Source organism: Passer domesticus, chromosome 17 (assembly GCF_036417665.1).
Source record: "Passer domesticus isolate bPasDom1 chromosome 17, bPasDom1.hap1, whole genome shotgun sequence".
Taxonomy (NCBI): domain Eukaryota; kingdom Metazoa; phylum Chordata; class Aves; order Passeriformes; family Passeridae; genus Passer; species Passer domesticus.
In genome coordinates this window covers 9985779-10013293 of record NC_087490.1, presented here as the reverse complement: position 1 = coordinate 10013293, position 27515 = coordinate 9985779, and the positions used below count along the sequence as shown (strand labels likewise).

The window sequence follows — 27515 nt, the reverse complement described above, 5'->3', positions numbered from 1 at the left end:
GAGCGGCTGGAATGAGCTGCGGGAATACGTTATGGAAAAGGGAATTGCTGTGACAGAGACCGGCTGCCCGAGATAAACACGGGAGCTGACAGCAGCCTCAGACACAGCTTTCCCTGTGGAAACTCCAAACCACAACTTATCAAAAATCCCTATTAATGCACTGGGCACTTCTCTAAACAACGCTCGGGGCAGAGTTGCTCCCTTTGGATTGCCCTCCGGACGGCGGTGGAGCCGGGGAGCTGGAGGGCTCTAATCCGTTTGTACACAGCCGGGATGCCTGGCATTGCAGGGAGCCGCAGCTCCAGCTCAGCTCCAGCCCAGCCGCTGCCCCCGTGCTTTGCCTTTTATGGTTCCCCGAGCCGGGAAGCATCCCCAGGCAGGATGCAGGAAAACACCTAGATCACCCCAGAAGAGGTGCCTGCACAGGCACCTCTGCAGTGTCAGGGCTGAGCTACCCCAGTGTCCCCTACAGAGCTGGCAAACAGGACCTGGCCCCAGCCCAAAGGCATCTCCTGATATTCCATGAGGCTGGAAAATCCCACAGGGCCTCGTCCAGAGACCTCAAGGACCCAACAACCTCTGAGCACCACAGGCACACAGCAGCTGCGTGGGTGACACCTGGACCATGGTCACAATGCCACTACCTCATCCTGTGTCCCGTGTCAGGAGTGAGTCCTGGCCACTGCTGAGGGAAAGAAGTGATGAGGGTTATCCCAGCCCTTATCAGCCTGGAGCCAGCCAGGCCCTGCTGGGACTGTTCTTTATCAGTGCACGTTGCAGAGCTGCTCTGCACAGACAAAATCCCGTTTGTTTCCACTGGAAGTCTTAAATCCCCACCGAGGCTGCCCAGAGCAAACACAACCAACTCCCAGAGGGATCAGGGCTGGTGGCCGGGCTCCTGCTGCTCCTGCCAACAGCAGCAGCAGCAGAACCTGGCAGCAGCAGTCCTGACAGGTAGAGAAATGCTGAGCAAGGTGTGCTGGCAGGTGCAGGAGTGAGGAATTTCACAGCCAAGTCACCTCTCCCATGTCATGAACTCACTCAACATTTGCACTGTGACCCCATCAATAATTCCAGGTGTTTCCCTCAAGCCCTTGTGACAAAATTCCTTCTGTGCTTCTCACAAACCCTCACAATTTGGGTGATTTTGGGCTTGTCCTGTGTGGGGACCACAGAGCCCAGGGTTGGTGTGGAAGGGGCACAACCGTGTCCTGGGACCTGCCCTGGGCATTGTGTCCCGTGCTCCAGGGAGCTGCTTGGAGCTCTGACACGGCACCAGCGTGGTTCTGCTCCTGAACCCTCTGCATAAAAGGAAATGGCAGCTGCTGCAGCATTGCTGCTGTCCCGTCCTTCAAACAGAGGGAGGAAGAGACTTTTAGGGAATACACACCGAGGCGGGAGCAAACCTGACTGGCAGCACAGCTCGGCCTGTGCCCGCTGCAGGAACCAGCTCCTCTGGCCTTGGCAGCACCAGCTCACAGCTTCTGCTTGGAAAAATATTTACATTTCCACCTTTGCAGGGGCCAGAGCAATGTTCAGCCAGGGCCCAGCAGGAACGGATGCAGAGGCATCATCCTGGGGCTGCAGGCAGCTGGAGAACCACTGCCAGAGAGCAGCTTCTTCTCTGCCAGTGTGGAAATGCAGCCACAGCCCCCAGAGTCCTTCCTGCAGCTTCTCTGTGTGCTGCCATCAGCCTCACCCTCCTGCCAAACCTCATCTTTCACCCAAAACCACCATTAGAGTACCTGCTCACCACCCCAACTCCACGTGGAACTGGGAAATGCTGCCAGGGAACCATCCTCCCATCAGAGGGTCCTTGAGGAGATCAGCTTTGGAGCACCTGCAGCTCCTCCACGGGGGAGAGACGAGGGGCACAGCTGGACCCTGCACCTCCCCACCACCCCAGGAGGGCACCCAGTGCCAGGCTGGCCCTGCCCACGGCAGCTCCAGGCTCAGGCACCTCCTCTGGTCAGCGAGGCTATAAATAAACCCTCCCTGGTCGCCGGAGAGAATTTGTGTTGCTCCAGATGTTGCCTGGTTTTGCCATGGCAACATCACAACAGGATGTAACATTCGGCCGTGAGGAGCCGCTCTGAAAAGGACCAATTTCCAATCCTAACAAGAACAAAAAAACAGCCGGGGACTCACCGGCAGCCTGGGCATGCTCCAGCCATTCCACAGGCCCATCTTGTGGTTCCTCATATCCAGCTCACACCCACCTCTGGAGCTGGGAATGGCTCCGTGGGGAGGATCCATCTTTGGGAAGCTGAGCAAGGAGAGAGGTCTCTGTGGACCCAGCCAAGGGATGTGTGAGTTCATGAGCCAACAGCAAACACTGCCCCCAAAACGGTGCTGGCTGAGGGGCAGGCTGTGCTCCAGGATCTCAAACAACAGCGGGAAGCTGCTCTGGAGACCCATCCCTCCCTGGGGACCCATCCCTCCCTGGGGATCCCCTCAGGTGAAGGAGACACAAACACCCCAGACCCACCCCCAGGGCAGTGCCCTCCATCGTTTCAGATTTCCCCAGCCAGGGAGCTGCTGTCCATGCAGGTCCCTGTGGGGGCTCCTGGGCTCTCAGGAGCCTGGCATGTGGCTCTGCTGGGGAGAGCAGCACAGGCCTGTGCAATCCCACAGCCCAACTGCTGTGGCAGCATCAAGGTCCTCTCTCAGGTGGGATTTTCCAGGCTCAGCAAGGTGCAGATGTCACTTTTCTATGTGTCACTGCTCCACTGCTGACATCCTTTCTGGAAGGTGAGAGGCTTCTCCTGAACCCAGGCTGGGGTCTCTGAAGAAACCAGGTGGAGAATGCCTGATCTCCATCCAGCTCCTCTGGATCCAGCCTTCAGGAGCATCAGAAAACAGCCAGGACCCAAAAATGGGGGAAACAGAGCCAGGGTAGATGGGCAATGATAACACAGAGCAGGCAGTGGCCCTGGGATATATCCCATCCCCTCCTTTCCTTTCCACCCCTTCAGCATCTGTTCCTTCCCCACCTCCAAACAAAGCTACAAAACTCATCTGTAAAAGGAAAAAAAAAAAGTTTATTTGTTTTTCCTCACAAGATGAACATAAAATATCCAGGACATTTTTACAAACAAAAGTAAAAAAAAAAAAAAAAAAAAAGTGCATGATGCATCCCTCCCGCGGGCATACAGTACAAAAATCCTGCAGATTTCCATATAAAATCGGGATAAGAAATACCACGGAATAAAGGAACGTTGTTATGGAGCACAGCAATGCACAGAACAGCTACAGGTCACTCAGCCCCTCCTCAGGGACTGACCGGGGCTGTCCCCACCGCCCCGGCCGGGAGGCGGTGACACGGCCGGGACAAACGCCCGGCACGGGAAGGGCCCCGGGAGGGACACGGAGCGACACCGCCAGGACCGGGAATAAGGCGCCGGCTTGTGCATTTCAGGAATTCTGGCAGGACGGGACAGGGTCTGGGGCTGCCGAGCAAAGCGTGGTCGGTGATGGGATGTGTCCCTGCACACCCCGCCCGCGTTCCGGCAGCGATGCATAGATAAATGGATAAATGGGATACATGGATAAATGGGATAAATGGGATCCATGGGCACACCGGGCACGGAGCCCTCTGGTTCTGCCATGCCCAGAGCAGAGGGAAGCGGCAGCAGGTGAGCAGTGCCCAGCTCGGCGGGGACAGGAGGGCAGGACAGGAGGAGGGATGGCCTCACTGCCACCGGAAACACCAAAAGCACCAAAAACTCCCTAGAGAACAGCAAACAGCAGAGTCCACCAGCTCAGCAGATACACAGTGTTTGTAAACCATGAGTAAGGCACTCCATCGTAAGGACACGTACGACACGTGGGGAGGACAAGCACATCAACCTTGTCATGCAACAAACCCGACGGGACGGGGGGGTTTGGCTGCGACCCCCGGGCAATGGCACAGCGGGGCTCCCGCGGCAGCTCCCGCCCAGCCGCGTCCGTGCCCCGGGCACGGAGGGAGCCCCGAGCCCGGAGCGAAGCCCGGGGCTGCTCCAGGCAGAGCCAGGCGGGAGCAGCGGCAGGGGAAGGCCGAGGGTGCCGAGCTGAGCCCGGAGCGCGGCGGGCTGGGCGCGGCAGAGCTCGGCAGGCACTCGAGAGACACGAAGGAAATCAGATGTTCGCTCGGATCAGTTCACGGAGTTCTCCAAACTCATTCAAAACCGTTCCCAGCACCTCTTCCCTCAGCCAGGAGTGATGGGAAGGGTCGGCAGCACACAGAGAATAACCTGGGTTACAACAATAACCGAGGGTGATGGAATTGTCCCGGGCAGGGGACACGGAGCTTTCCCAGGTGCTGCTCCGACCCTGCGGCACCCAACAGCCCCGGGGCCTCCCGTCTGCCCCTTCCTAATCTGAGTCTGGCTGCAAAGGGGGATAAAGATGATCCAAACACAGGGAATGGATCCGGCCCTGGCTTGCGGGGTTTCATCCTGCCCTGAGCTCGACCCAGCGCTGCCTCAGCCCAAACAAGCAAAGGCTCCTGCAAAACTTCCCTCCCGGAGCAGCTTTTGCTCCACACCAGCTCTCCTGGGTGGAACAAGTGCAAATCAAATTCAGACTCTTTCAGGAGGGACAATTATTCACTGATTGCCTGTCCCTACAATTCCTCACACAAATGAAACATGCAGGATCTTATGCTAAAGGGGAAAAAGGGAACTCCAGGCATTTAGGGCAGGAAAATGCACAGCTCCCTTCCTCAAGACACTGGATTTTCAATCAATACAGTTCAGAGCAGCTGCTGCAGCCTGGCTCTGCCCCACCTCAGAGGGGAGCTGCAAGAAAGCCTTTCCATGGAGATTTTAAAATGTGGGAATACTCCCACTCACAGCCAGGGTGAGCAAATCCACCTCTTTGAGCCCCCAAATCTACTTCAAAACACCACCCAAAGGCACAAGCCTCAGATGGGATCAGGGGCACCGAGGTTTGGAGCACATCCCCTGCTCACTTCCCAAGCTCTTCCCTCTGGACTCAGCGAGGGCTCGATGGAGCAGCTCTCAACCAGGCTGGCTGCCAAAAATATTCACAGAAAATGTGCATTCCCTATGGAATCCAAGCAGCAGCCCTGGCAGGAGGGGGAAACACAGGACTGAGAGCACAGACAGCCCCTGGCTGCCCACCCTTCCTCCAACATCCTCCTCTCAGAACGTGTCCATGTGTCTGTCCAGCTCCCCCCAGCAGGGTTCAGTGGCTCTCACACACAGCCCTTGAGCTCTGGGACAGGCCCAGCCTGCCTGTGGCACCCAAACCCCTGATGCCCACCATAAACAGCACCCAGGACTCCTCCAGCAGCTCCCCGGGCACAGGGACCATCCCACAAAACCAACAGCACAACCACAAAGGACACTCTGTCACCTGCCAGGGTCCAGGAGAGCCACCCCTCCTCGGCCACCTCACGTCACCCACAGCTCAGTGACAGAGGGTCCCCAGAGCAGCCACGACACCGACACAGCTTCACATCACGAGGGTCCACAGGCAACCACTGGCCAGGCTCTGTCAGCACTGGGACAACACCGACCACAACGACAGCAAAACACCCCAAGAACACAACACCTGTGACAGCAACAGCCAGGGTGACATCGGGTCACAGCGTTCCCACGGACACAGCTCAGCACTCTGTCACCTCCCAGCCACGGCCTGGGGAAGCCTCAGTGTCCACACTCCCTCCAGGCCTTTACAGCTAAGGGAATTCCTTCAAACAACAGCAAGAATTCTGGAAAAAGCCTTTTGGATAAAAGCTCCAAAGAATAAACCAGGACAAAAAGCCAGCAAGAACAGAGGTAGTGTGCGTGTCACCATTTTAAGGATTTTCCACAAGTGCCCTGTTTAAATAGAGACTTGTGTTTGTTCTGTAAAAAAAAGTCATGAATAATTATTTTCAGTCTTCGAAACAGAATATTTCAGCATTTTAGATATAGATAGAGATACAAATATCTATCCATAACAACACACACATCCACATTATTACACTTGGCAAACAGTACTAGGAAGAGTATCCTGCAGGACAACAGGCAAGTCACACACCAAGTCCTCCTCTAAGCCATGCAACACGATTTATTTCCCTTGTGCCCTTCATTGTGACCCACTGTGGTTCTTTCCTCCTCTCTCGGAGCACAAAGAGGGGACGAGGAGGTGGCACCAGATGAGCTGCTGAAGTCAGATGATAAAACAGCACTGGTGCAATGAATAAATGCTGCAAACCCCCAAAATGCTCCAGCCCCCTCCTTGCCCTGCAAGGCATCAACTTTTGCCCATCCAAAGCGTGTTCTTCAAGTTCCCAGGCAGAGGCTTCGCCCCTGCTTTGGAGGCGCCGTCGGCGCCCCTCGGCGGGGGCTCACAGAGCACGGAGCCCTCGCTGGACACGGCCTCCCTGGAGTCCGTGATGGTGGCCACGTCCACGTCACTCGACAGGTCCTCGGAGGACAGGTTAAGACATCCCAGCTTGGCGAGGGAATTGGATCTTTTCAGGGGTGAGGACACGGTGAGGCCGGCCAGGCGCAGCCTGGTCTCGATCTCCTGCGTGCGCTGCTTCACCAGCCCGGGCTTGCCCCGCACGCTGTGGATGCTGTCGCTGCTGGAGCTCCGCGTCAGGTTGGAGCTGCGGGAGGAGGAGGGGGTGTAGCAGATGGTCTTCAGGAAGTCCTTGGTGAAGCTGCTCGTGTGCTCCAGGCGGCACCCGGCCGGCGTGGAGGTTTTCTGGGAGATCCCCTCCAGGACACGCTTCACCCCCAGCTTCTCCACGTCGTTCTCGGCGTCTCCGGGCACCAGTGGGGCCGGGGCCAGGAGAGGCACAAGGCTGGGATGGGACATCAAGTCCTCGCTTTCCTCCACGATGCTGGAGTCGACCCTGCCCAGGGGGCTGTCCCGGAGCAGCACTGAGGCATCCGAGGGCAGGCTCTTGAGGCGCTCCAGCTCTTTGGTGTGCTTCCTGACCAACCCTGCTTTCTGCAGCTGGAGCAGCGACTCCTGGTGCTGCATCAAGTAACTGCTGGCGCTCGGCTTTTCCAAGTCCTTGCTGAACAACAGGTACTTCAGGTCCTTGGTAGGTCTGGGGTCCTTTCTGGCCAGAGACTCTTCCCTCACCATCTCTGCGTGAAGGAGGCTCCTGTCACAGTGGGAGTTTCTCCTGGGCAGCAGAGTTTTCTCGGGGGTTTTTGGCGCATCTTTCCCTCTCTCCAGAAGGCCGCAGTGCTGATCCAGTGACCTGCACGTGCCAACCTCCACAGCCCCGGCTCCTGCTGCCAGGGGGAGCGGAGCCTCGTTATGTTTAGTTCTGCCTGGCTCCTCGGGGGGTGCCCTGCTGGGCAGGTGCTCCATCAGGTGGGAGTGCAGGTGGGACAGGAGGGGGGGCTGGGTGCAGATGGTGCTGCTGCGCCGCGCGGCGCCGGCGCCGAGCCTCTCGCACTGCTCCCCGAAGGAGTCGGGGGCCAGCCCCGCTGAGGAATACATGCACTCAGTGCAGGACTGGTAGGAAGGCTTCACCTTGCTGAGGATCCCAAACACGGCGTCGTGCTGCAGGAGAGAAAACAGGGACAGATCAACGAGCAGGGAACAGACACCGGCACAGCCCACAGGGTGTGGGACGGCCAAAGAGATCTGGAACAAAGCCCATTTCCACCTCAGCCCTTGCAGCAGGAACTAAAGCCACGTGCTTTCCCAGCAGACAGTGTCTCTAAGGAATACCTACCGTGCCAAGCGAGGGTCATGCAAGCGAGCTGCCCACAGCACTTTACTGGGCACTCACTGGGCACTCTCTGGCATCTACATCCACAGCTCGGGCAAGCAAAGCCCTGGTGAGAAGCGCCTCGAAAGGGGAGAAGCTCATCATGGAATGAAAGGCTTTATCCAAGTCAAATGAAACTGGGCTATGAGGATGAGAAGAGCAGTTTCACTTGCAGCAGAGTCAGCCATGCCAATCACCTCCACCTCACCTCCATACGCACCTCAAAATCCTCTGGGCAACTCCTTTTGCTGTTGTTGTTATTCAAGTTCTCCCTATTGAGCCTGCTCTCCTCCTTGTGCATGGACAAACGCCGCTTCCACTTTTCCATGGGATTTTCCTCCCTGACACCATCCTCCCCTGGCTCCCCAAGGACCATCCTTCCCTTCCTGGGGCTGAAGTCCAGTTTCTTCTTTGCCTCTTTCTCACAGAAGCCGCCCAGCTCCGCCAGTGGCTCCGCTCTCTCCGGGGCCTTTTCCATCTCCAGCAGCCTCCCCTGGGGTGGTGCAGATGGAGGCTGTCCCACCAGGGCATCCCGCTCCAGCTGCTCCATGTGCAAGAAGCCCTCCCTGTCCCCGGGAATCTTGTTCTCCAGCAGCGTGTCCGACAGGCGGCGGAAGCAGTAACCGAAGCCCTCGGAGCCGGCTCGGTTGTCCAGGTAGGCAGACTGGGAAGGCATGTCCAGGTCAGCCAGGCGGTTTTCCAGGTCGATGTCCAAGCTCTCCAGTAAGAAATCTCCTGACCCCGTGGTGCCGTCGGTGTTCTGGGGCAGGTTGCTCTCTGCCTGCTGCTTCCACAGTTTATTGTGGCGCTGTTTGCTGGGGAGAGGACAAGGACACGAATGACTGCCCTGCAGGATGCCCAGTGCCAGGAGCTTCCTTCTGTCTCCACAGCCCAGAACCCAGGGGCTGGGCCCAGACCTGAGATGCCACTTGGACAAACCACCTTCAGCACTGGGATTTTTTTCCCCCCACCTGCCCATTCCAGAGCAGTGCCCTGAGTACAGCAGTTGGATCAGACTTTGGGAGATGCCTCAGCACCCTCAGAGTACAACACCCCAACCCGACCCCTCTGCACGTCCTCTGGCACAGCTCCTGCTGAACCAGGGGACAGAATTCTCTCCTCTGTCCTTAGAAGATAAATACTGCAGCCCTTGCAGTGACAGAGCCCTGGGGCTGGCACAGAACCACGAACGCTTTGCCTCCAGAATGGCCTGAGCTCAGTTCTGCCTCATAAAACAGGAACAATGCTGTGCTGGGCAGCACTGGCTACTGAGAAATCCAAATGTGCTTCCCAAGCACGGAGAAACCCTCCCTGAATTACACCAGAGCAGCTCTCCCAGCTAATTTCCATGCAGGGAGCCTGGCACAGGGAAGGTTTAGGAAAAGCACAATTGGCCCAGGATTCTGTCTGTGCCCTTCTCAAGGGACCCCTCACCCATCTGTGAGCATGACACCAACAGAGCCCCAGCAATCCTTTGTGATGCTTCCACAATCAGCTCCTTTCCTTCCCACTCATCCCGAGCCTTACCTGGCATCCAAAATGCCCTCGTACTCCAGCAGCTGCCGCATGAAGCCGGCGTTGGGCCGCGTGATGCTGCGCTTCTGCTTGACGTAGTTGTAGGCCTTCTCCAGGGACCAGCCAAACTCCTTCATGGCGTAGGCGATCACGGTGGATGCCGAGCGGCTCACGCCCATCTTGCAGTGCACCAGGCACTTGGAGTGGTTCTTCCTGCAGGGGAAAAACAGGAGAACAAAGCCCATGACAGCGGTTGTGGATCTGCTACGGCTTCACCGGAGGAGGGGCAGCGCTCCCCGCCCTGCCCACCCTGCATCACGGATCTGGAGGGGAGAATGCTTGGGATGATGAGGGCCAGGAGAAGAATCCCTGTCCAGAAAAGCTGGGAGTTAGAGATGGGCAGCCTCATTCATTTTAGAGGCCACCATGAAGCCTCCTGCCTCCATGCAGGTCTTTGCAAACTGGGATCACTGGAAAAGGCTGAGTGTAGAGGCCTGGCAGGGTTTGACAGGGTCTGTCTGCAGAGACAGCTGGGGCAGGTCCAACACAGACACGGCTGGAGCAGCTCCAGAACGACTCCAGAAGAGGAAACATCCTCATTTCCTTTCGGAAGCAAAACAAATTAGTAACAAAAATGCTGGGCTAGGAACAGGTTAATGCCAGTCCAGGAAGGACAGGGCACGAGGGAGCTCCAGCAACACGGAACGATGATGCCAAGGCCCTGCAGCTCCTGTGGCTTTGCGAGGGCCCAGGATGAGCCACAGAGAGCTGGGATGTGCCCTCCCCCAGGGCCAGGTGTCCCAGCACTCACTTGGCCTTGTTGATGAAGTGATAAGCCTCGTTCCAGTGTGCCAGCAGGTCCGTGGTCTCCTCGTCGTACACGCGGATGTTGTGGTACGCGAACAGGCCTGGGAAGAAGTTGTCGATTTCCCGGGTGACGTTCAGGATGTAGTCAATGCTGTGGGACCAGGAGAGACACCCTGAGCTGCCACGGTCACCAAACAGCCCTGAGGGACACTGTGAATCCATGCAATCCAACCCAACACAAGCTGTAAGGTTTTGCCTACAGCCCTAATCCTAACTCCTGGTACACAGGGGTTTTCTGCCACCTCTCACTGCCAGCACATCCCAAGTGTCCAAACACCCTGGGCACAGGAGGGAGAAATTTAATTTATCTCATTTATTGTCTCTGAGTCTGTGTAACCCAACCAGGAACTCCTCGCTGTGCCACATAGCTCTGGGGTTGCAGAAAGAAGTGAATCATCTGGGAACATAGCCCAGGAGTCATCATCTCCAGCTGCAGGTTTTAGCTGCAATCCCATCCCTTCTCCTTCTTTCTGACCAAAACCATGAGAGTCACATGTTATCTCTTGATTCCTGCCAAATGTCACAGCAGGGATAACAATGTACTCCAGAATGAATGTCCAGATTGATTTATCACCTCCTATCACTGAGAAAAATCAAGGACACAGGATATTTGTCTCAGAATTTGTCCAGCTTTGCCTTTGGACACTGCACATCCCAATCCAAGACATAATCATTAACACCCTGCTTGATTTCCTTGTCCCAAGATGTGCAGACATCTGCTCCCAAGGACTGCAAATGAAACATTTTCAGCTGTGCTGAAATTGTGAAGAATTTCAGTTCCTTACAGCAAGGCTGGTGCAGGCCTTGAGTGAGCAGCAAATACTTATAGGCAGAATTCTCCCTGATCCCAAAAGTGTGGCAGGGAATGGGGCCAAGCAGCACCATGGGGATGGGAGAGACACCTGGAGCTGCCTGTCCAGGCAGGTGAGGAGGAGTTTGCTCATCCACAGGCAGCTCTGCTCCATCTGAATGGAGATTTTTCCTTAGTGCTGCAATCTTTGCTCCTCTGCAGCCTGCAGGAATTCACACCTGGCACAGCACTGGGAGATGGAGATCCTGATGGATCTCACCAGTGACAAGTTCTGTTATTTTCACTCTGTGCTGATGATAAAAGTGAGGTTGGAGAGATTTCTCCACAGAACTTTTGGTGGGAAGTTACCCCATGGCTGAGGTTTAAAGTCATCCCTAGAGGCTGCAAATGTCCTCTGCAGGGTCCTGGGGGAATTGCAGGCACACAGTGCAGGTCTGGGGCTGGGAGGAGCAGTACTCACCCCGAGCCCTGCAGCTCCTCCAGGTTGGACGCGTTCCACTCGGAGCCCTGCAACAGCCACAGACACACATTTCCAAAGGGCCCCAAAACAGCCATTTCCCTCAGGTTCTGCAATCCCCAGCCCCAGCCATCCTCCTGAGCTGACTGCAATGTTGGGAACAGCCTCTGAGACAGGAATAGGGCATTGATGTCCCGTCCTGAGCAGGCAGGGACCTGCTGAAGGAGGGACCAGGACACAACTCACCCACAGAGTTGGTTCTAGGCCAGGGTGTGACTGAGCTCATCCCAAATCACTGCCCCCGGCCACTCTGGAGTTTTAAACACTGGGAGAAATAGTTCAGGAGAACAAAGTGAATGCACCTGTGATCCCAGACATGCCACACACGAGAAGTGAGGCAAATCCTGAAACTCTGGGTGTAGTTACACCTTGGATTTCCCCCCCAGACATTCACAAGAGAAAGCTTTAAACTGTTAAAAAGCAGATTTTGCCCTGAAACACGAGCAATTCCTCTGACTCTACCCAGAACAACAACAAAAAGACCCAATGGGCACAAAGTGTTCATCTCTGGGAAGTCTTTGTTCCAGAGGCAGAGCCTGGTTTTGCCTGGAGTACCATCTAGTGGCAAAGCATTGGACACAGCACAGCAGAGCTCTGCTGGAGCTCCTGACACTCACCAGGTACAAATGATCAAAAATCAGGGATGGTTTGTCCATCTGGCCCAGGATCAGCAGCATTTCATTGTCTATGAATTCCTTGAATTCCTTCAAGTTGCAGTTCATGTGTTTCTCCAGCTCGTTTCGGATCTGCAGAGCAAACACAAAGGATGGCATTGGAATCTTGGTGTCCAACAGAAACATCTGAGGGCACTGCCCTGCAGAACACTTTTCACTTTTTCATTAAAAACAGCGTCAGGGCCTCAGACTTCTGGAGACCAGGAATTTCATTATGTGGCATCTCTCCAATTATCCCAGAATGGTTTGTGTGGGAAGGGAGCTTAAAGCTCATCTCATTCCACACCTTCCACTATCCCAGGTTGCTCCAAGCCCCATCCAACTTGGCCTTGGACACTTCCAGGGATTCCAGCTTCTCTGGGAATTCCATCCCAGCCCCTCACCAGGAAGGATCCCTTCCCAATATCCCATCTATCCCTCCATTCTGACAGTTTAAAACCACTGTCCCTTGCCCTGGCATCCTAAATCCCCAAATTACGGAGCTGTAAATAAAGCTTCAGATAACATCTGAGGGAAAAAAAGTATTTTGGGGTACCTGGTCCTTAAAAATAGCAATTTGAGAGATAAAGAACAAGAGCTTGTCTGCAGGAGGAGTGAGGAGCACATCCACAGACAGACACGTTCTCAGCTTCCTCCTACCACTTGCATGTTAATAACCTCCCTTAAAAACCAAAAACCCACCCCAAAAAGAACCATTCCCACTCTGATCACGTCTGCACTGTGGGTGGATGGATTACACCAGCCTGGGGGATGGATCCAAACGAGCTCTAGCTCTAGTTTGTGATTTTCCATCCATAAACTCACCAGCAAAACGCTGTCTGCAATGTCCTCTGACATTTGTCCAGGGAAAAAAAGGAAATAAAACCTTAAAATCTAATTTGAAAGCTACACAGCTGTTACTGAGGTCCTGAAAGACACTTGTGATGCTGGGATTATCCTGATTTCTCAGGAGGGAGGTGCAGCAAAGCCAGAGCTGAGCCTTTACAGGATAGCTGAAATGCACATTCCAAAGCCAGGGACACGCAGGCTTATGGTGCCTGCTCCCCACTCTCTAGAGAGGGAGTCTGGCAGGAAGAACCAGAGTGAGAATTTATATTTACCTCCTTGGAAGTCACATTTTCCAGGTCCTTGCTGGTCATGATGCTCCGGAGCTTGGCTTTAATGAGCCGCTCCGTTCGCTCCCTTTCCGTGGGCCTGGGAAGGAGCAGGAGAGGAGAGGATGATTCCAGTGCACAGCACTGAGGAGGGAGGGGAAAGGCTCGTGCTAAAGGGAATTTTTATGGGAATAATAGAAAAAAAAAAAGGAAAAAAAGCAGCTTGTTGGTGCTTATACACTATATCATAAGCTAAAGTTTCAGGTCTGATCACTGCACACAAATTCTCTTTTGTTGCTTTTGCAACCCCAGAAATGAAGCAGGCCAGGAAGAACAGGGAGAAGGGGAGATTTCCTTCACGAGCCAAGCAAACTTTTCCAAACAAAATGCTGCACTGACTTGTCAACAAAGAGGGCTGGGGAGTCGGGGCGGGTGGACTCCAGGTCCTGCATGGCGTTCCACTCGTTGATGCAGCTCTGGTCTGAGCTGATGCAGCTCTCGTAGTAGGTGGCCCACACCAAGGCCACCCCTCCTGGGAAGTAGTTGTACCTCCTGGCAACTTCACAGGCTTTGTGGAGGATCTGCAGAGCAGACCTGCAGGGTGGGAGAAGAGATGTGGGGAAGCTGTGAGCAGATAAAGCAGGAGCTGAGAGAGTTTCACAGAGGAAAAGTGATTTTCAGCATTAGTTGTTGTAGTTTGCTCTTTGAAAGCAGGAAATTTATGGTGTCAGAGCTCAAAGAGGCACAAACTGCACCTTAGGGGCTTCTCACAGCAGGGCTGAGGCAGGGGCTGAAATCTTCTCCTAATTAACAGGGAAGAAGCAGGCACAAGTTGCTGTGGGATCTAATCATTAACCAACTTGTACAGCCAAAGGAAGATAAAGAACAGGGACAATTTTCCAACCACCTCCAGCAAGGAGCCTGATGCATATTTACCAGCATTCCTGGCCCCTGACAGGCTCCAGGGACAAGGCCCAGATTGGGTCATTTGTTTTTGCAAATCCTAACATTACTTTTTCCTTCTTTCCCTCCTCAATTTTTCCTTTCTTTAAGGCTCTACTCCGAAGTTCTTGGACTGAACACATCAACCACATCCAAGGCTGGCAACAGGAAGGGCCAAATTCACAACTGACAGGAACAGGAGTTTTCTTTCTGCACCAAACCATCCCCAGCACAACATCCTTCTCCACAGCTGTAGCTCCTCCCTAGGAGATGCTGCAGGGACTGGGATCTCTCCAGGCTCCAAGGGGAGACAGCATTGCCCAGGCAGAGGGAGATGCAGTTCCATGTGGAGCAGCCTCCTCAGGGAGGAATTTGCTGTCTCAGCCACCTCTGCTTCAGGGGTTTGGAATCCCTGCACAGGAGCTGGAAGGAAAATGGGCACCTGGGGCTGCAGGAACCCCAGGAATGGGGCAGGACACAGGGAATGCCACAGGCTGGCAATGGGCCCTGAACCTCCTCTGTCAGTCAGACAGAGAAACATGCAGAGAGAGGAAATTCTTGGTTTGCAGCTCCAGGAATTCGAGCTCATCTTTCATATTTTTTCATCTCCCTGGTGCCACTTCCCCCATGCTGAAGGACACAGAGCTGCTCTGAACTGGAGCAGCAGATCCTGGTTTGGGATCAGGATTCCTACAGCCCCTCTGCTGACACAGGAAAGCAGATCTCAGCTGCAGCTCACTGAATACCCATTGTGGAGAAGGCTAAAATGCAAAGGCTAAAATGCAGCTGATTTTTTTTTTTTTATTTACTGATAGAGAGTATCTCCCTGAGCCCAGCCCCTCACGTACCACATGGCTTGCACTGACACAGGTTTGAAGATGTGCATCCTCCCTGCAGTGCTCACGCTGAAGCCACTGATGGAGAGAGGGAAAATTGAGTCAAAACCTGCTTTTCTCTGCACCCCAACCTGCTCTCTACAAACAGCCCCTGCACTGGGGCACCCACAGGCCAAAAGAATCAGGATGAGAATTTCTCTCACTGATTTTCCAACCTCCCAAGAATGAATGGCAAGAGGCTGCCAGGAATGGGAGCTCCAGTCCTCAGTGGGGTTTCAGAGCATTCCCTGGAACCACGGGAGCAGTGTGAGGGCAGCAAGACAAGAACTCACTGTCTGAATAAGAGGACTCTGCAGCCATGAATCCAAAATGGGCACTTCATTTGCAAGGTGATGGAGAATCTCTCCTAGAGCAGCCCCCAGGTAGGGAAGGACATTCACATTTATCCTTTCAATGTGGTTTCTTACCCATCCCCATCCAGATGGATTTTAGTATCACTCCAGAGGCGAAGAACCATTCCTATAGTGCAGCTTTTACTGGAAGAGAGATGGTGAGACAGGAAGTTAAATATAGGCCACAATGTGGTCATGCCAATAGCCTAAATTATTAATACTCTTTAATTTTTAAAATCCTCAAGCCTTGCTCTAGTAATCTCTTGTAATATTTCAGGCCATCAAATAAAACTGGAAGCAGGAATCTGAAGGTCTGACAAGGTGATAACTCCTGGTGATTGCTCCATGGGGTCACTCTAACAGGTGGAACAGATGAAAATGGATTTTAGGGGTTTATCTCACCCAAAAGAACACTTTCAGTTCAGACAGGCAATCTGGCAAGAAAACCCTGCTATAATGAAGGCCAGGAACTTCCAGCCATAAATAATTAAGCTACTGAGATATTAAGGTTTTAAAGGAAATTGGGATGCAGACAGCAACAGAAATCCATCCTTCCTCTTGCCTCACATCAATAATCACCAGGAGCAAATTAATGCAAAGTTGTTTCAGAGTGGAGGTGACATGGCAAACCTCCCCTGCTGAGGCACACCAAGGGAATGCCACATGGGAATTTCAGAGCAGAACACAGGCAGCATCAAAGCCAATGAGAATAATCTGACAGGAAGGCACGGCTGGGAGCTTCCCTACAGATCCTCCTGCAATGCTTCCCCTTCCCACCTTCCAGGGGAAACCACCACTAAAGGTTTCCAGAATGAAACAAAACTCAGAGGCTGCACCACAAGGACAGGGCAGCTTGTTAAATCCTGGGAGAACACACACAACAGCCTGGCAGCTCCAGCTCTGACTCCAGCTCTGCCAAACCAGCCCCTTCTCCCTGAGCCAAGAGCACTTTTGCCCTGGTTTACTCACCAGAACTGGAATAATCTGAGAGAGGCTGCAATAACAAAGTATTTCACTTGCTTTTCCAAATACTGTGTGCTCTTATCAGTCAGACAAAAGGAACAGCTCGTTGCTGACACAGTTGTTTGTTGGTTTTGGAGCCACTTCTGCAGTATTGTTTTTTGACGTTATTTGGCAACAAAGCTACTACAAAAGCAGCTCCATTGCATCATTCCATCAACACACTGGAGTCTGGGGGAGAGAATGAGTTCCAGTTTTGCAAATGTGTCTGCAAGAGCATTTTGCAGGGAGCAGGCAGCAAACTCCCTGGTGATGTGGATGCCACAGCCTTTGATTCCACAGAGGCTGAAAGATTCTCATCCCCGTGTCCCTTCTCTTGCTGGAATCTGCAGATGCAGGTAACCCAACTGCCTGGGGACAGTTTGGTGCTGCCAGAGAGCCCATCGTGCCTGGCTGCCAGCTCAGACCCACCTCTCCTTGCTGGAGAAGTCCACTCCCAGCAGGATGTTCTCCTCGGTGTCCTGCCGCCCGCTGCTGTACACCACCACCATGTAGCGCACGCGGTCGGTCCACACGCTCTCCAAACGCACGGCCTGCAAAGCACCTCTGCCTCGTCAGGGCTGCCACTGCTGCACAAGGCTTTGGCAGTTCTGACCAGCCCCAAAAGCTTTATTTAGTGCAGTATGGAAGGTACAGAAAGGCTTGTTGATGTTTTGGTGAGGGGAAGGTGAGCTGAGGTTACCTGCTCTAGGTTGGGGGAGCAGTACAAAATGTAACCCAAAGGTTTGTTGCCAAGTTTCAAGCAAGAAGTGTTAAAACATTGATCATGCACTGAACTGAAAACAGGCAGGCTCAGAGGATTCTCCCACTCCCAAACCTTCACTGAAATAGCTCAGTCCTGCAGGAGGCACAACTGACATCAACTTCTCTGCAGAGAAGCGACTTTTACAGCAGATTTTTATCTGCAGATTTCTTTAAAAGAAAGCCCAGCCCAGCTGATGCAATTTCAGGGCTGACTTAAAAGTGTCCAAGAGAATCAGCAAGGTCCTGTGTCTCTTCCTGTATTACTGTTTGTCAGCTGGATGGAAAATGAAATCTAACAGAACAGCCCATTTCAGACAGAGCAGTTCCCTGACCCAAGTCACACCTGGACACAAGGACCAGGGCAAAAGGAGTGGTCAGGAAAGTGGGGTAGGGCTGGAAACCAGCAAGGAGTTAAGGCAGCTCTGAAATCTAGGATTTGCCAATGCTTTTCCTGCTCCTCTACAGGTCTGTTGCAAACGTTTCCAAGAGAAATGAGAGCAGGGAAATGCACCTGTCCTTACCAGTTTGATCCTGTCCTCGCAGCGCAGGAGGTTGATCATCACCTGGAGGTGCTGGGGCAAGTCACCTGCACAGAAAGCACAGCAATCATCACAAAGGGGCTCTTGCTGCTCTAGAAATCAGCAAAGTCTTGACCTTTACAGAAATTGGATGTTTTTAAGTGAACATAATAATAATTAAGGGAGGTAAATTAACTTTGCTGTCCCAGAGAGCACGAAGAGCAATGAGATTCTTGGATGAGCATTCCCTGGATGGGTGAGAACCCAACCTTACAATATTTGGAAGCCACCAAATCAATGGAAACCACCTGTGCCTGGCACAAGTGAGGATTCTCTCCCTGTCACAGCACCCCAGAGAGAACAGAAAGGTGTGGCCATGAGAACAGGTGAGGGAGAAGAGGAGGAAAAAGTGATTAAAAAAAAAACAGGAACAAAGGAGAAAAGAACAACTTTGAACTGTGAATCACCCCCAGCGTGGTGGGATCAGCCCCACCAGCCCTACAGAGGGTGTGACTGAGCATGAGTGACCCCCAGAGGAAAGGCTGCAGGAATGGGCTGGTTTGGGTGATGGAGCCCTTCTGTCCCCACGTTCTGCTCATGCACTAAGTCCCTTCAGCTCTAGTCCATTTCTGTTTGGGGACAGCAGACAAAAGGAACAAGGAATCTACAGGAAAACAAACCAAGTTCCCATCTAATAACTGAGTAATGCACTCATAACTTTCCATGTGAGATAAAATTCCTTCCGTGGGCTGCTTGCTGGGTATGTGGAATTGCTGACAGTTAAAGAAACCCAAAGCCAAGCCTGGCACTCAAACACCCCCTTTGTGCTGGAGTGTTTGCTAAGCAGCACCACACAGTACCACACTGTGCCTTTCCCACAGGCTCCTGCTCTCAAAATGCCCCAAAATCCCAGCTCTTCTTGCTCAGTACCCACCTATTCCCAAAGTGCCACAGGCAGAGGGTTTAAACACCGGGGAAGCAGAATCAACTTCCCTGGATGCCCTTATCTGCATCCAAATCTGTGTGTACACTCACCACACCACTCCCTGCCATTTCTTCCCACCAGTTGGCAACTGGAAGGGACTGGGGGAAGCAGGACAGTCTGTTCTTAAACCATGACTGTGGTGAGCTGACAGGAAAGGGGGATTTCCTGAAACCAGGATGTGAGCAGCTAACAAACGTACATCTCTGCAGATACCCAAATCTTGATCAAACATCCCTTACTCTGACCAGCAACATCCAAACAAAACCAGCAACAGGAAGTTCCAAAGCAAAAAGTCCCAAGCTCCAGATTACTGGAGGCTGGAGAAATGTCCAGGACATCCACAAGTGCCCAAGGGTGCTGAGCTCTGTGACTCAGCCCTGCCACAAACCAAAGGGGAGGCAAAGATTAACTCACTGAAGCACAAGTGACATTTCCTCCTCTGTGGCTGGGGAAAACAGGGAGAGATATTCCACACAGCCCTTCTGGCTGCACAGGCTTCCCTGCCTAAAGAAAGCCATGCAAAATGCCATGATTTTCACAGAGGATAAGTTTCTATTCCAGTCACAGTTCCAAGAGAATGATAAAAGTTTAAACCAAAACTCAATGATCCCAATAAAAAACTCAGTAATTTGAATGTGGGCTGAAACCCTGGGTTTGTTCAGCAGCTTGTACAAGGCTCACCAGGACAACCTGGGGTGTCACCCACCTGTGCCATCAGGATGGGAGGGAAAAAGGATCTCCAGAGGGATTGAATCATTACCTGCATGTTTGTGGGGATGCTGGAGGCTTCGCTGGCCCTGGGAGCTGTTTCCTTGCTGTAAGAAAAGGGCTGCACCTTTCACCATGAAAAAGCTCTCGCTGAGGCTGGAAAAAAACCACACAGGAGTCAGCTGAAAGGAAAGAGCAGCAAAATGTGCACATCTGGGAAAGGAAGTGCTTTCCTCACTGAAATAGTAGGATTTTGCCACAGCCACTTGCACAGCATGACTCTGGGATTATTCATGGATTATTCATCTGTCATTTTCCATCACTGTTTTATTACTTGGCCCTTGCAGGAGATACTTGCCTGAGCTGTCATGGGCTGGAAATGACTTTATCACCTGATTCTAGAATTCTGCAACTTAAAAGAAGCAAAGGGTTGGACTTTTTACAGGCTGAGACCTGCAATGGACTCATGGAGAGCAGGTTCTGAGCCCAGCACTTCCTGCTGATTGCAGCTCTTGACATTTCTCTGGAATGCAAAAACAAGAACCTGCAACTGTGTAGATTTAAAGGGGAAGGGAGATGGAACCTGCACATCCCAAGGGAAAGGACACAGCTCCGGACCCTCAGGGAAAAATAACCAACACAAGAGCAGAGGGTTGGCTCTGCTGTGGCTGGATCAGCATCCTGGGATAGAGTCTGGGCAAACACAGTGACACTTCCAGAGGGAAACGACACCCAGGGCTGGAGCATAAGGGAGGAGAAGGCAGAACAGCACCGGCACAGTCAGATTTCACCACTCCCAGACATGCATGAGAACCTCGGAAATCCTTCAGAAGCAGCTTTGGCCAGAAGCAGAGAAGCTGCATTTCCCACATGGCTGGAAATCCCTGTCTCCTGTCAGCTGCACAGGAATTGCTTGGGATGTGTTGCTCTGCTCCCCAAACACCACAAGAGCCATTTGTTGCTCCAAAGCCCAATTTTCCACCCCCCACCATGCTCACAGCCATAGAATCATAGATCACCATTAATTACTGTCTGCATCTCCTAAACAGGAATGCTGCATTATGACTGTGCTACACAGGAGCTCCTTATGCTCCAGCAAATGATCCCTCTGGAGTTACTACTCCCAGCACTCATCTATTCCATATTTCATCCGTGGTCTTTGCCTTGGGGCAGGAGTGAGTGGTAATGCTCCCAATGCTCTGTTCTACCTCAGCATTTTTGTGAGGACAGACATGAAATTCACATAATTTCAGATTTTCTCACCTCTTAAGAACACAGCCCAAGTTCCCAGGCAAAGCTTCCTCCTGTTTCAACTGAATTTCAAGAATTCCCCAGAAAAATCCTGATCAGGTTTAAATTCGAGATTTCAGTTGCTTTTAAAAAGCGAACTAAAATTTTTGCCTGAATTTCAGGCTCCACAAGATCAATAAAACACAGCAGGAGAAGCACACTCTAATTCCAACAATTCTCCACTTCCATTCCCACAGGATTCCAGCACTCCCCCCTCACCTCACTGGCTGGGTCTGAGCAGGATCCGAGCTCAGCCTGGCTCGGGATAACGGCACCCACGGCTGCAAATGGGAACAAGTGGGAATGTGGCTCCTTCCAGGAGCCAGCCAGGAAGAGCCTTGTTTCCTTCTCACCCCAGACCTCACAGGAAAGCGTTAAAAAAGGCCAGAAGTGACACAAAGGCAGCGACCCCCACACAATGTATGGGATATTCAGCACTCACAAGAGGCAGGGAATGCTTAGATCATGCACTTGGAGATAATTCACAGCATTCCCACCCAGAGAATTAGGGGAAAATTTCTTTGGGAGAGCAAAAAATATCCTGAAATAGATATTTTATTCCAATGTTTTACCCCAAAGGATCTTTGACCTCAAAGTACTGACTAAGATTGCTGCAGCAGGAAAAACCTTGGGAAAACCAGAGTTCTTTCCCAAAGTTATCAGGATCTCCTGCTCTGATGATACATCTTGGCAGATGTTCTCTCTCCTGCAGTCAGGAAATCGGTGACAATAAAGCAGAATATTCCCAGTTGCGGGCAAAAGGGAAAGCTGTGCTGCTGGAGCAGCGAGTGCTCCAGGAAAAGGACAACTCACAGAGCAAAATTTTTGTGCTCATGTATCCATGTGCGTGGAAATGAACCGGAAAGCAAAGCCAGGAGCCTGCTGAGAGCCAGGTTTCCATTTCCACTGAAATCCCCGTTCCTGCCCTGCCCAAACCCTCCTGTACCCCCAGCATTCCCCATCTCCACACCAGCTCGGGTTTCCATGTGCCCAGCACGGTGCTGGACACAGGGAACACACCCAAACGCCTCTTTGCTCAGAGTTTACACCACATTGTAACAAGAACGTTACCCAAGCCCAGCCCTTATCTCCGCTCTGGGAACTGCCTGCGCTCTGCCACTTGACACAACTGCTCAGTGAGAAAGGCAAGGCACAACTCCCTTTTAAATCCTGCAATGCCAGTAAACAACTCAAACTCTGAGCTTTTTTTTTTTTAAATAAAAACCCCTTTCCTGGCATTAAAAACATCCCCACCCTCTGCCCCTCGGCAGGGGTGCCAGATGCCCCAAAGCACGACCCCATGCTCATACATACTAATTCAGGCTGCTTTTCTTTGCACAGCGGCAGCATCGTGGTGGCCCCAGCGTCAGACAGAAGTCAGGGAAATCGAAAAGATTCATAACCAGCTGGAAAACTCACATCCTTTTGCTTCTAAACCCATAAAAAACACCAGAAGGCAAAGAAAAGGTCAAGCGTATTTCTGTGCGGAGCAGAGGAATCGCGGCTGCTGATGCTCCCCGGGAACTGGATGGCTTTTAGGGAACACTGTGTCTTCCACTGATATCCTGGCTTGAAAAAGCACTTGTCCCAACATATCCTGATGAAAGAGAGCCATTCAAGAGGGGAAACAAGCAGCTGAGGCTCGGCTAATCGTTTCCCTCCTCCAGACTTGTTTGTTTGTTTGCTTCCCCCTCGTGCTCCAGAGGCTCCTACCAGCACCCACACAGCCCCTGGCTGCGGGACGTCCACATTCCCTGGGAGGGACAGGACTAGAGGAAAAGCATCCTATGGACTGATGCCTGCTCATTCCTTTACAGTTAAAGCAATGCTTTAATACAGATACAGGACATTTAAATGGTTCTTCCCTCAGTGTACAGCTCCCGCGTTGGATTTTCAGAGCCATTCCTGAGTTCCTGCTGGACAAGGAGTCTCTCAGGTGCTTGGTTTTTGTGTGCTAGGGGCTGCTGGCACTGAAATCCCTGAAGATTTGTTCCTTACAAACCCCAATTCTTTCTGCAGGCACACACCATAAGGCCACTCTGGCCCCACCAGCCTGACCAGGGGAATGAGGAGCTCTCTGTGCATTCTCAGCCAGTTTTCATCCAGTTTGACTGGCACACACCACAGAAACCACCCAATCCCTGGATGCCCTTCCAGGAATCCTGACCAGCACAACTTCTCTACAAGGAGTCACTTCAGGCTCTTGAATAAACACAGAGCCCACTCACAGCCCCAGGACCCTGATGCTCCAGTACAGCTGCAGACCAGTTCTCCTCCCACTCCTTGACCTCAGCTCACCAAACACAGGACATTATCACCCTAAAAGAGGGAAAAACCAGCACTTCCAACACCTGGGAAATGCCAGGAGCGTCAGGAGGAGGGTGCAGACAGCGACAGTCCCTCCTGCCCCCAGAGGCTGGCAAGGACAGGGTGCTCATGGCCACAGCCCTGCTGAGAGCCGGCTCCAGAGGCTGTTGCTCCATCCGTTGGCTCCGTGCTGCTCAACTTGAAAAGGAAATATTTCTTCCCCTTTGGGAAAGCTCCAGAGGAGCGTGGCTGCAGCACACATCAACCCCATTTCGAGCTGCTGAAGAACACAATAGGCAGCGCCTTCTCGGCGGTGCAAACTGCCACCCCCCGGGGCCAGGAATGCCAGTAAGCAATCCCTCAAAAACACTGGATTTTGGGAAAAGAGACAGAGCTGCTCACGCTCCTGGGCAGCAAGATGCCAGTCCCACAACAGTTTTCCCCAGGCTTTGCCATCGAGGCTCCAGCTGTCAGGTGTCCCAGGAGGAATCCTTGCATGCCTCATGTGCTTGAGTTCCATGTTTTAATGGGAATCTCACATAAGCCATAATTATCTTGCAGGACACAAGAAAACACTCTATTAACATATCTTATAGCTACAGAATTAATCTCAAAATAAAGACCCACAGAAGAGTCTGGAGAAAGAAAACCACTTTTTCTGGGAAGACCCAGGCAAACCTGAGATGAGTGAGCAGCCTCCTGCAACCAGGTCTGTGTTTAAGGAAGAAAAAAACCCCAAACCCCCACAAGAAAAGGAGTATTCACTTCTCTCAAAATTGGTCATGATTGTACAAAGGCAAACATGGTAATGCCTCCCAGTTCTTTGGGTTTCATGGCATCTTCTACTCAAAACATTTCCAGACTGATAAGGTGAGGGAAAAACAGGCCTCCCGAGCACCACAGAATGGAACACACTTCCCTTTTCTACAGCCCTGTTGATAAGGAGGAACAGAACTGATTTTTTTCCCCTTTTTCTTCCCTCCTTTGCTGCTTGGTCTGGAACAAGCTTGGCCACCTCAAGGCAACTGAGAAAGAACACAAAAAGCCCTGGAGAGGGGGTGGGTGAGCCCTGCTGGATGCTCCCATAGCCCAGCCAGACCCTCCATATTCCAGAGGGTGGATTTTAGGCAGGACACTGCAGCGAGCAGAGGGGACTGGCACTGTCCCACAGCAGCAACACAACCCAAGCTGGGGAGGAGAGAAAGAGAAAGGAGAGAAGCAGGAAGAGCTGAGAGCAGCTGTGTGGCTCCTGCTCCCCAAAAAAGCCAACGGTTAAGGCGGAGGCACTGCTTGCTCTGGCCTGATAGAGGCACATCTGATAACACCTCCTGACCACGAGAGGGGCCTGGGAAGGGGCCTGAGCAACACCAAACAGCACCAGGGAAAAAGGGACTTCAGAGCTGCTCCTTCCCATGGCACTGCACAGCCCCAGGGACTCCAGCAGCAGCAAGTCCCTTCTCCTGCTCTTTATGAAGCATGTCCAAGTGGCCTTTGCTCTGTGTCACACAAAGATTAAAGGGACTTACACAGGTGGGAATATCACCACAGCCATCCCAGCTCAGCCCCACATGGAGCAGGGCTGCCACAGCAGTGTGCTCCCCATGGAGCAGCACCTGGAAAAGCCCAGTTCCAACATGTGTGAAGAGGGTTTAGAACACAGAGAACAAAGTGTTATTGCACATGTATAGGATTTGGGAAATGCTGACAAACTGACCTGTGGTCAGGAGGGCAGGAGCCCAAAACACCTGGCCAGGTCAGAGAGATCTGCTCAGGACTGAGATGTTTTTATTACCAGAAATGCAAGGCAGGAAAGCTCTTTCCATACCCGTGACTTCCACACCCAAAGGCACCATTCCCTCCTGAGCTGAAGACAAGTCACCCCCAGAAGAAAAGCAAAATGTGGGCTGCAGGTTCACAAGAACATCTCCCCTTCCTCAGACACAGCCAGGGCATCTCTGTGCCAGGAAGGGGCCAGGCAGCAGCTCCAGCTGTGGTGGGGGCAGTTTATAAAGCTTCCCTGCAGGAGCAAACATCTCTCCCATCTATTTTGAAGGAAGTGAGATGCTGGGGAGACCACAAAACTCCACAGGCTTTGCTGTTCTCAGCAGAGCAGGGAGCAAGGGGAGTGTGAGTGTGCATTGTTGGGCTCGGAGGCGTGGGGATCGTGGGCCACATCCCAGCAGGAATGCTGACAGGGCTGCAGACACTGCAGGCCATTCACACACAAACGCTCCTCTGGCACAAAGGGCAAAAAGAGAAAAATGAAATCAATCATGAAGCCCACAAAAGCCAATTTCCCAACAGAAATAGACTGCTGATGATGTCCCTCCAGCCACTCCTGGGATGCACTGGGCTGGAGCAGTGATCAGCACGGATCCAGATCTGCAGAGAGCAGAACCAGCTCAGCTCTGAGTATCCCACCCTGGGGGCAACCCCAGGATCCAGGCTGTGCCTGCAGACAAGCCAGGAGCAGCTGGGATAAACCCTCCAAGAGAAAGGGCAGGAAGAGGGAAACAAACAAATCAGCAGGATCATTCCCCATTCCAGCAGACTTTCGCAAAGTAAATTGACAGAACTGCTCCCAAACAGCCAGGAATGAGAAAATTCTAGGAATCCCTAGTACTTGGATGGTGAAAAGCCAAATAAAATAAGAGATTGTTTCACAAGGAAAAAGAAATCCTTTCTGCTCATCCCATTAATCGCAGAGTTCAAAAAGGCACGAGGCTGATCCCAGCATCACCCAGCTACGCCACGGGCTTGGAACTCAGTCTGAATCCCAGGGAGCATTTCTGACATTCCCACTGAAACACGATGTCATCTTGGTGACAGTCACTGTCTCAGGAGGCCAGGCCAGATCCTCTCCAAACCTCAGCCTGCACGAGCTGCTAGGAAGAGGAGTATTAACCCTACTGGTGTCCCCAGTGCATGCCCTGGACTGTCCCCAGCCCGCTGTGCCCACCCCAGGGCCACCTCCCTGCTGTGGGGGCTGAGCAGAGCTGCTCCACACAGCAACTCACCCTCACCTGGAGTCATGGACTTGGAGAACAAGGCTTGGGAAAGCAGCAGCTGGCACAGGGGAACACACAGAGACCCCAGCATCAGCAACAACACGGATTTCCCTGGTGCTCTGAGGGAAGCTGGCTATTCCCAAAACACTCTCTCCCTGTGTTTTCCTACAAGTGACTGTTCTGGGTGCTGCCATGCTCCTGCCATTGCCGTTCCATGACCACAGGTAAGGGGGGAGCCAGGCCACAAGCCCTGGAGCTGTCCCAGAGCAGTGTCCAAGCTGAAGGAGAGGTGGGATGACGCCCACCATGGAGGGCACACCAGAGGCAGAGCCTCCACCCGCGCTCCCGGCAGGAGCTGATCCTGCTCCTGTCCTCCTCCCAGCCGAGCTGTCAGCACACGGGCCCATCCTCCTGCATTCCTCCTGTCAGCCCATTGTTTCAATCCTTGGAACTATTTTATGAAGTCACCCCACTTCACCCACTCAGCAGTGTCTCCCAGAGAAACAAGTGGAAACTCTCCAACGGCGCCGCTGGAAAAGAAAAGGAAGGTGAAAAACAGCTTGAAGGATTAAGGGAGCAGCTCCCAAGCGGTGCGAGCGAAGGTCAGCCAGGACACAGACAATGGCATCGGAAGCATGGCTGGGAATCTTGGTGGCACAGCAACCCAAAAACCAGCTGAGCTGCCAGGTTTCAGAACGGCTCCAAAAAAGGCAGCAGAGACCAGGGAGTACTTGACACATTGGTAATGTGGAAAAACAAAACAAAATAAATCCAGGCGGATCACGCGCGGTGAGAGCAGAGTGAGAAAAGTTCTGGCTCAGCCCTGACACCTCGAGTGCTTGATTAGACTGCAGCCTGCCTTCCCTGCTCCCTGAGGGTACACAGCCAGCATTCCCAAAATCAGGAGAGTGCCAAGCAGGGGCAAAGCTCACTCACAATGGAAAAGTGGTGGTAAAACCCCAGGATCATCGTTCTTTTCCCCCTCCACTCCAAGGCCATCTTTTCCAAGCAGGATGGTGTTGCAGAGGAAGCAGACAGCTGGAGTTCAGGATGTTTTGCAGGGCTGGGAGGGAGATGCCAAGCCATGGGCAGCAGTCTCCACTGGGATGCAAGTGTTGGACACGGTTGGATGTGACCATTTGGATGGCAGACAGAACAAACAAGGAACCTGGCAGCTTTTGGGAAATCTGAACAGGACGTTTTGTCCCATTCCCTGCATTTCTGGCTGACTTGGTCCCTGATATGAAGGTTTCCTTCACCAGCAGTTCTTGCAGCAAGGATTTCTTCAAGAAACTAAAATTTTCAGAGGGGGCAGACAAGCCCTGTAGAGGAGAGTCCCGATCCCAGATAAACCTGAACAACTAATGGATGTGATGTGCACCCTAATCTGTTTGAATCTGGGCTTATTTTTGTGCAGTGGTAAAGTGATTCTGCATCAGGGATTTAAATGGGATGTTGCAAAGGGATGTGTAAATGTTTGGGGAAAAAAAAAATCAGTGGTCTCAGAAAATAATCTCAACACTTTTCATTAGAAGTAAAACCAGGCCTAGGAAGGTGT

At 52.5% G+C, this 27515-nt stretch overlaps 1 protein-coding gene across 2 annotated transcripts in view; it reads right to left on the bottom strand.

Annotated features, from left to right (window-relative positions):
* Nucleotides 1–5787: 5787 nt before the first annotated feature.
* The window catches only part of SSH1 (slingshot protein phosphatase 1), a 30869-nt gene continuing 9141 nt past the window's right edge, over nucleotides 5788–27515 (bottom strand). The window contains exons 1-14 of one of the 2 annotated variants that reach the window (XM_064392623.1): nucleotides 21957–22303; nucleotides 19405–19508; nucleotides 17663–17727; nucleotides 16809–16930; nucleotides 15453–15521; nucleotides 14998–15063; nucleotides 13607–13801; nucleotides 13214–13307; nucleotides 12057–12185; nucleotides 11383–11429; nucleotides 10056–10202; nucleotides 9257–9457; nucleotides 7950–8544; nucleotides 5788–7518 (exon numbers count right to left, since the gene is read on the bottom strand). In XM_064392623.1, the coding sequence (XP_064248693.1) occupies nucleotides 6247–7518; nucleotides 7950–8544; nucleotides 9257–9457; nucleotides 10056–10202; nucleotides 11383–11429; nucleotides 12057–12185; nucleotides 13214–13307; nucleotides 13607–13801; nucleotides 14998–15063; nucleotides 15453–15521; nucleotides 16809–16930; nucleotides 17663–17727; nucleotides 19405–19508; nucleotides 21957–22042 (3192 nt within the window). In that variant the 5' untranslated portion in view covers nucleotides 22043–22303 and the 3' untranslated portion in view covers nucleotides 5788–6246. Of the gene's footprint in view, nucleotides 7519–7949; nucleotides 8545–9256; nucleotides 9458–10055; nucleotides 10203–11382; nucleotides 11430–12056; nucleotides 12186–13213; nucleotides 13308–13606; nucleotides 13802–14997; nucleotides 15064–15452; nucleotides 15522–16808; nucleotides 16931–17662; nucleotides 17728–19404; nucleotides 19509–21956; nucleotides 22304–27515 lie in introns of those variants that run through there. The other variant, XM_064392622.1, reaches the window with a different exon arrangement.